At 30.6% G+C, this 8,797-nt stretch overlaps 1 protein-coding gene across 2 annotated transcripts; it reads right to left on the bottom strand.

Annotated features, from left to right (window-relative positions):
• Window positions 1-701: 701 nt before the first annotated feature.
• LOC145124934 (transcription initiation factor IIE subunit beta-like) lies at window positions 702-3,653 on the bottom strand. 2 transcript variants are annotated; one of them, XM_079060414.1, is made up of 5 exons: window positions 3,460-3,653; window positions 2,669-2,968; window positions 2,367-2,498; window positions 2,150-2,266; window positions 702-1,164 (listed from the first exon to the last, which is right to left on the bottom strand). In XM_079060414.1, the coding sequence occupies exons 2-5, from the start codon at window positions 2,939-2,941 to the stop codon at window positions 826-828; spliced, it is 861 nt and encodes a 286-aa protein (XP_078916540.1). In that variant the 5' UTR covers window positions 2,942-2,968; window positions 3,460-3,653; the 3' UTR covers window positions 702-825. The 2 variants fall into 2 exon arrangements, with proteins under 2 accessions (XP_078916540.1, XP_078916539.1); XM_079060413.1 differs by having other exon boundaries at window positions 3,475-3,652.
• Window positions 3,654-8,797: the final 5,144 nt, after the last annotated feature.

The raw sequence follows: 8,797 nt of genomic DNA, 5'->3' as shown, positions 1-8,797 counted from the left end.
ACTTTGAACCTAGCATGTTAAAAAGATGACATACTTAAATACGTTACATACTTTAGGTATCAACGGAGGATGCAAGCTTTTCTTAGTAAAATCACATGGTGATTTCCTTCAATGGTCACAATCTTTATGAACAAAAGCAATTAATATTATTAATATGTAGGTCACCACTTTGGGAGATTCGGCAACTTTAGTTAAAAAGCAAAATTTTGACCTTTTACAGTGTATGAAACTATTGATCTCAAGGATAAATGAGTGGGACTTTTGGTTTCACATATTTTTTACTTCAAGCTTCAAACAAAAAATGGTTACAAGATGTATATATATTGGTTTTAATTTACTGGAAGAGTGGGTGTTAAGCATCCACATGTACAAAGATATAGTATGTCCATAATCCATTCACATATGAAGTTAAAAATATATATTTTATATTAAATCTAAAGTTAGTTATAAATATTTTGCTATTTTATAAATATATTCCGTTTGATTTTTTGGATGGTTTCCTTTCTTTTTCTAATCGTAGAAGTTTATATATATAAACTAGTCACAGATTCAACCAACCAAACAAACCCAAAAACTACCCTAAACAATCATATAAACCAATCTAAAATCGAATTAAAAAATAAATTATAACAGTTATACCTAGACTTTTAAGCCCAATACCTCATTTATGGATCCTCAAGCATCCATTAAGGCATAAAAAATCGACACATAAATCATCCACTTGAATATCAAATCGTGACACATATTGAAAAAACATTCATAATCCATCATCCATTTTTGTTTTCTCATTTATCGAAACATTAACATATACAATAGCAAATCCAACTAGCCATTAAGGTTGCGGAAGAGCTCGGGAAGATGGGCGTTTGTGAGCTTTGTGCGTTTACTAATCTCAGTCTTCTTCTTCTTTTGTTTTGGTTTGTTATAAATATTACCATTTTGTGCCATTACTCTTCTTTTAGCAGTGTTAGTTGCAGGTTTCATTCCATTCTTCTGTAGGTCCCGCTCAATGTCCAACATGTCACGTGGCAGTTCAATTGACCTGAATAATTGTTTCAATTCATCATCAACTTTGATGGGGACACGTGGATCATTAGGGTAAGCTATGTCTTCTTGTGAGTCAAAATTTGATAGAAGCCATATCTGTCTCGCAGCTTTCAAGGCCTAAAAGTTGTCATCAACATAAAGTTCATTAGGAATTATAAATTTTTTATTTGAGTAAAATACATTTTTTACAATTTTGGTCCCAAAAAGTTTTTTCTTGCTAGTTTTGGTCCTTATTTGAGGTTCGTGTAATATTTTTGATCTCGAAAAAATGACTATTTTTACAATATTGATCCCAAAAAATTTCTCTTGCAATTTTGGTCCTTATTTGAGGTTCTTGTAACATTTTTGGTCTCTGTTCTAAGGAAATGACTTTTTTCAGCTATACTCAGGGACCACAATGTAACTTACACATTATTTTATATATTACATTTTTGGTCCCTAAGTATAGCTGAATTTTACAATTTTGGTCCTTATTGTGAGGTTCTTGTAATGTTTTTGATCTCTATAAAATGACTATTTTGACAATATTGATCCCAAAAATATTTCTCTTGCAATTTTGGTCCTTATTTGAGGTTCTTGTAACATTTTTGGTCTATGTTCTAAGTAAATAACTTTTTTTTACAATTTTGGCCCCAAAGGTTTTATTTTACAATAGTCATTTTATTTGGAAGTGAGCTTTTTGGGACCAAATTTGCAAGTGAACTTTTTTGGGACCTAAATCACAAAAATCAGCTATACTCAGGGACCAAAAATGTAACTTACACATTACTTTATATATTACAATTTTGGTCCCTAAGTATAGCTGATTTTTTCAATTTTGGTCCCAATAAGTTCACTTGCAAATTTGGTCCTTGTTTGAGGTTCTTGTAATGTTTTGGGTCTATGTTCCAAGTTAAATGACTATTTTGGTCATTGGGTATAGCTGATTTTTGCAACTTTGGTCCCAAATATAGTCATTTTACTTGGAACACAGACCAAAAACATTACAAGAACCTTGAAATAAGGATCAAATTGCCAGAGAAAATTTTTTGGGACCAAAATTGCAAAAATCAGCTATACCTAGGGACCAAAAAGGTAATTTTGGAGGTTGGAAAGGAAATACCTGTAAATCTTCCATGACAGTTGGATAAGCATCCTTAAGATCAGCAACAGCAATACCTTCTGCAAATGTCCGAACCAAACGGAGTAGTTCTTTTTGGTCTCTCACATTATGCTTTGACTGTAGATAAATAAATTAAAAAAAAAATCAAAATTTATTTCCAACAAAGTAAAGAGGCATTAGAAAAATAATGATGTCATAAAAAGATTAGGATTATTACCTTGTAAGAGAAGCGTTTTCCTTCATAACTAACTTTTGGATTTTTTGTTAAACTCTCAAACACAGCTCTGTTGCCTTTCACATCAACATAACATGCTTCATTTATTTGCTCTGCTGTGAAGGATTGCCTTGACTGTATATATATAATATAATAATATTAATTTCAATGTACTTTCATTTCTTAAGAAATCCAACATACATCAAAAATAAACCCAACCATTTAGGGGTTATAAACGTATCACCATATCATGGAATCAGGTTACAAATGTAAATAATGAGAACAAGAACACGTAAGATTCAGACCTTGAAAAGTAAATCAACCACTCGTTTGATCTGAGATGAAACAGGGCTAATCCTTATTCGATTAATATGCTGCAACCTCTCAGTGTCATTGGAGAATTTAATTGGAAGAGAAGGTAAATCAGTGGAGGTGTTTGCACGAGGCACAACTCTAGGAGCAGGTGGTGCTGTTGTCTTAATGGTTGTTTTAGAATCTGCAGCAATGCTCTTAAGGGTTGATTGGCATTTCTCTTGTTGCTTCTTGAACCTGTTCAGACTTTCTTGCAGTGATCCCATTAGGGCACCGGTTACTTCTTTGCCAAACTACAGATACATCAAGCAAGTGAAAGTGAAACATGTATCAACCAAAGAAAGACATGTCTAAATGAGCATATCTCAAGCATTCTAAGACCTAAATTCAAGAAATTTAGGTTACAAAAGAGTTCTAGACAAAGGTAGCTTCCGCATGACGAAGGGGTAAGCTATTCGTTTGAGTATGCATAAAAATCTAATATCTTTAGAGATTATCAGATTATGTAAGCATATGGAGGTAAAACCGTGGTTCTATGTTATTATGATATAATTCAGATAAAGCAACACCATAGAAGGCCATCTAGGCGACGGCGAGTGGACGACGAGTAAACGGCCAAGAACGCGATTCAGCCGACCAAATTGAAACGAAACCTTTGTGAAATTGAAAAGGAACGCGAAATCGGAAACCAAGATACTGAAAATTTTATAAAACCCTTTGATGTATTCCTTTGAACATGATAGAATGAGAAATTAGGTCAAACTATGTAACCCTCGCCACCTACAATTGCGCCTCTAACCTTTGACTGTCGTGTGAGTACGTCAACCGGATGATCACCACGACTTGATGCTCCGTCGATAAGCCACGACGATCTGCCTTTCCGATTCCCTGGTTTCCCTCTGCGATTAGGGGCGTCAAAACCCAATCAAATAAGGTTTGTGTTGTTCTTGCAGAATAAGGTTTGTGTTTTATTTAAAATTTTAAATAAAACCCAAAACCTAATAACCAAAAACCATTTAGGGCTGTTTGGTAGCCTATAAATTAAGAGGCAAGCTCTTAAAGTTTCAGATTTAGACGTTTGGTAAGATATTATTTTGTGCCTCTTAATTTTCTAAATGACTCTTAATATATCAGAGATAGGCTATGTCTGAAAAAAAATAAAACACGTGTGTTTCATTTTTACCCCTGCACTCCCTCGTCTCTTTCTATTTCTCACGACTCCGACGATTGCTACCCTCCGCCGACTGCTTGTTGTCGTCTCCTCCAACGACTCACAGCCCTAATCGGACCATCATTGGAGCGCAGTCCCTCCACCTAATAGGACGATCGGCCAACCCCACCATTTTCGGATATCGCATCAGGTGTTGTGTAGAATTTTAGGGTTTTCAATCCATCTCGCTTTTTTAGAATTGTAAATCGATCACCGCATGATGTATTGTTTATTAGCCAACCCCACGACTCAGCCCTAATCGGCCAGCCCCACCATTTCCCTGTGCATATTTCAAGTCATATTGGTATTTATTGTTTATGAATTATGACAGCAGGTGTATACTCGGAATCAATATAGTTTTGATCATGTTGAGCTGTTTTTCTGGCAAAGTGATGTAAATCATATGATCAGTTGAGATGGTGATACGCCTTTAGTCAAATTGGATTGACCAAAACTGTTGTAAGTGATATATTTTGCACTAGTAAAGTGGAAAAAATGTCTACAAATCATTTATTGAAGAACAAGAATTGAGTTTACTTGCTCAGACTATTCACCCATTATTGAGTTTGCTGGCAAATGTTTTTATCAAGATTTGAACCAATTTGATCAGTTATCTACTTTGTTGCTATTCAAGAAGTTTGTTAAATTATTTTCTAAATAGAAACATTGAATTTTACAAAAAATAATACAGAAGCGTAAAATGGTCATTTTTATTATTCAACATAACAATTTAGAGGTTCTAACCAAACAACATGTTAGAAATTCAGATCTTAAAAATTCAGACTCTCTTAGAAATTCAGAGCTCTTAAAAATTCAGATGATGCCAAGCAGCCCCTTAACCGAATTTTATTTAGGTTACAGCTAATTTATAATTATTAAAAAACCGATTATATCAATACGAATAAATCAAAACACGATTAAACTGACCGAACAACATCCTTAGGGGTATAAACGAGCCGAGCCGAGCCCGAGCCTGACCATGCTCGAGCTCGGCTCGTTTAATTTTGAGGAAGCTCGAGCTCGATTCGAGCCTTAAAATGAAACTCGAGCTTGGCTCGTGAACAATTTAGTGGGCTCGCGAGCCTAAACGAGCCTCTATGTGTGTGTGTGTGTGTATATGTATATATATAGGCTCGTTTAAGGTCGCGAGCCCACTAATTGAAGCTCGGCTCGAGCTCGTTTAATAAACGAGCCTCATATTTAGGCTCGGGCTCATTTAACTCGATCTCGAGTCGAGCTTTTAACGAGTCGATCCCGAGTAGCTCACGAGTAGCTCGGCTCACTTACACCCCTAACCCTATCTGCAATATATTGTTGTTGCACTTCCTTGCTCTCAATTTCCAGGTCTGAAATCGAATCAATAGTGGAAAAGTAGAAGACGATCCCCTCTGATTCTCTCTTTAATTCTAAATTTTGGTCCCAATTTGTCGATTTTCTGTTTCTCATCTGTATACCATCGACAATAATTGATACCCTCCCCCATTTATAATGTTTTGTTGCACATTCAATTCTTTAATAGTTGATACCCTCTCATAATTGATCAATTTTTTTATACAATATGTGAAACTGTCTCGATTTTTAAGTTCTGCTACAGTGCTATTGTTGACTTTTTAGTTCGAAGAGTGAATAGTGAAGACAAGAGTTCGAGACTTTTAAATTGGAGTTCAAAGTTTGCTTTAGCCTTATAGATGTATTTTTAAAAGATCTTTATGCTCAAGAATCATTATAGGATGATATTTGTTAGATAATATATAATCCTAAATGGTCACACTAACAACAACTTGATGTAAATATATTATTTATAAAAAATTAATCATTGATAAATATTTATATTTCTTGTAATTAATTGGAAAATAATTATTTTATGAAAATAATAATGTTATATTAGGTATCAAATAAAATCATATGGAATGATTTATAAAATTCATATATTTTTATACAAACCTAAAGGGATTTGTTTTATAAAAATTAAACATGATTTTTATATAATTTGAAAGAGTGTTAGACACTATTCCTTTCTTGTCTTCTTTAAACCCGAGGATACACTCCAAGGGGTGGCTGTTGTTAGATGTTTGGCTTGTCTTGCTAGTTTATGTCATATCATGCCCCATTACTTGTGTCATATTGAAAGTATGGGTCTAAAACTTGTCAAAGACTTTTTCTAAGTATTTAAGAGATGAGATAAGGATTTCATAAGGTTTGTTTATTCCTCCTTAAAATCATCTCTCTCTCTCTCTCTCTCTCTATATATATATATATATATATATATATATATATATATATATATATATATATATATGATGTTCTTAAAGTGTTAAGAAACTAGAAGAAAAGTTTGATACTTGTAAACTCTCTTTAAGTCATTACTTGGGTTTTGACTTAAAGCTTAAGAGTGTTCTTATTGTTACAAGAATCCAAGACTAGCACCTTATCAAGTTGAAGAATTATTGGTGTTTATACTAGGTGGAGTTCTACATCTACATTCTTTATCAACTTCCAACCTCTCAAGATTATCAAAGTTTTCAAAGGTTGTAGTTCTTTTCTTACTATGGTTGTATTAATCTTTTCATGCTTTGCAAAATGATCATTGGTAAGTTAAAATGATTTTAAGTTTATTCACAATTTTAAAGATTCTATTGTTGTTTCTAGTGTTTTTTTAGAAACCGCTTCTATCTATATCTATATATCTCATAATAGAAACATTTTTCCTCAAACCACATTTATTTGAAACCCCCTTTTTTAACTTCCTCAAATCACATTCATTTGAAACCCCCTTCTTAACTAATGCAACTCAAAAGTTTTCTTAATTATGATTTAACACTCAAAAATTTATAACTTATATTACGTTTAATTAGCATTTAGTGAAAAGTTTACTATAAAAAGGTCAATCTGTTGGGAAGACATGCATACAAATCATATATAAATTTCAGAAAGAAAACAAACTTAAAGGTTTTGTGTTGGGTTGAGGTCTTATGACCACTTTTGGAGATATGCCATTATATTAGAGATTTTAATTTGTAAGTTTGTTATACTAATTCGTTTTTATATTTTCTTAGTTTTTGAATTATTGTAATACAGTCGTTCTATATTGTGGTTTAATCGTTAATATATTGATCATATGTTATATACGGGTGATGTCGAATATATTTAATTAAATATTTTAAATATGTTTTTTTTTGTAATTGTACCGTTTCAAAAAGATAATTAATTAAAACTCATACATATGTTATACTTTCCATCTCTCTCTCTCTCTCTCTCTCTATATATATATATATATATATATATATATATATATATATATATATATATATATATATATATATATATAAAATAGAGGTCAAAACATTTCAACCAAAATTCATTTAAAATCTAATATTTCAAATGTTTTTTAATAATGATTGTAATAATTTCAACATGTGTTACTTAATTGATTGATTAATAAAAATATTAATGTTTTGAAACTCCTAACTCTTAAACTTCTATTATTTAATTTGTTAGTTAACTAAAATATTTTTCCTAAATAAAGATAACATTTTTATGTTTGGTTACTCATATTTGTTTATGTAATTAGAAAACAATGTGTACATAGAATGATTACTTCAATTTTACATAGGAATCGATACCACTAGAGAGATATGTTGTCTTTAACCGGTGGTAGGAGATCCACATACCCTTTTTAATTATTTATGTTAATGCTTAGTAATATCTATTTTATATTCCTATTCACCTTAATTTTTTAGGTACAAATTAAGGAAGAGGATTCTCGGCGCACCAACATAAAGTCAAACGTACGCCATGCAAAATATGTAATTAAAATTAAATATCATATTTACTAATCGACTTATTTTAAAACTCTTGATGATATTTATGTATAATGATATATTTTGTATGACTTCATTCTTAATTTCAATGTTTAATATTTGAAAGTTCATATATAAACCTTGGATGTTTTGGTGTAATATAAATAGTGTAATACAAAGTTTATTAGTTCAATATTGTTTATTAATAGCTCATTCAAAACAACTTATTTTTTATTTTATTCAAAAAATATTATCGGATATAAGAAAAGTAGATTATATTAATGTTATACAAAAACTTATAATATATATTGGATAGTATAAAAGTAAAAATAAAGTTTATAAGGTATGGACTATATTAGATAGTATCAAAATATAAGTTGATGGATTTTTATATTATTTAATAATTCGGTTAATGCCCAAAACATGACTAAAAACGTAAATTTCAACATATTTCTATTTTTTCATTATTTTAACCATTTAAATGCATTTTTGCGCAACGCGCGAGGTTACGCCTAGTATACTTATAAATGAAACATTTTTCCATTCATCACATTCATTTAAAACTCCCATGCATTTTTCCTTTCACCACATTCATTTGAAACTCTCATGACTTTTCAAATTCTTTCTAATAATGATTATAAGTTGGTTAATAAAATTAAATAAATATCAAAACTAAAGTGTAGTTATATATAAACTAAATTTCAATATTAAAAGAATATATATTTACTTCTACTTACAATGTTATGTTTTTTTGTCTTTTAACATATTATACTTAATTTATTAGTTTTAATATATTGTTGGATGTAAACCATTATCATTTTAAAGCTACAACTTTTGAATAATTTGTATAAAATACTTAAATTATAAATTTAAATACAACATTACAGAATCAACTTAAATATAAATTTTAGTTTAACTTAAACAATCCAAAAAATATATTGTAAATTGTTAAACGTGATAGTGTCTTTCTAATAATGATTATAAATTGGTTAATACGGTTAAATAAATATCAAACCTAAAGTGTAATCATAAATAAACTAAATTTCAATATTAAAATAATATATTTACTTCTACTTATAAAGTTATATCTTTAACTTTTAAAATATTATACT

This window comes from Lactuca virosa, chromosome 7 (genome assembly GCF_052849685.1).
Source record: "Lactuca virosa cultivar CGN04683 chromosome 7, Lactuca_virosa_CGN04683_v6, whole genome shotgun sequence".
Taxonomy (NCBI): Eukaryota; Viridiplantae; Streptophyta; class Magnoliopsida; order Asterales; family Asteraceae; genus Lactuca; species Lactuca virosa.
The sequence above is the reverse complement of the archived record's forward strand: the minus strand, read 5'-3'. Positions and strand labels throughout refer to the sequence as shown.

Coding starts and splice junctions, on each gene's coding strand:
- LOC145124934 (XM_079060414.1), bottom strand. CDS start 2,941: ATGGGATCACTGCAAGAAAGTCTGAACAGGTTCAAGAAGCAACAAGAG. Junction 2,499..2,668: donor TGGTTGATTTACTTTTCAAG/GTCTGAATCTTA, acceptor ATATATATACAG/TCAAGGCAATCCTTCACAGC. Junction 1,165..2,149: donor CTGTCATGGAAGATTTACAG/GTATTTCCTTTC, acceptor GACAACTTTTAG/GCCTTGAAAGCTGCGAGACA.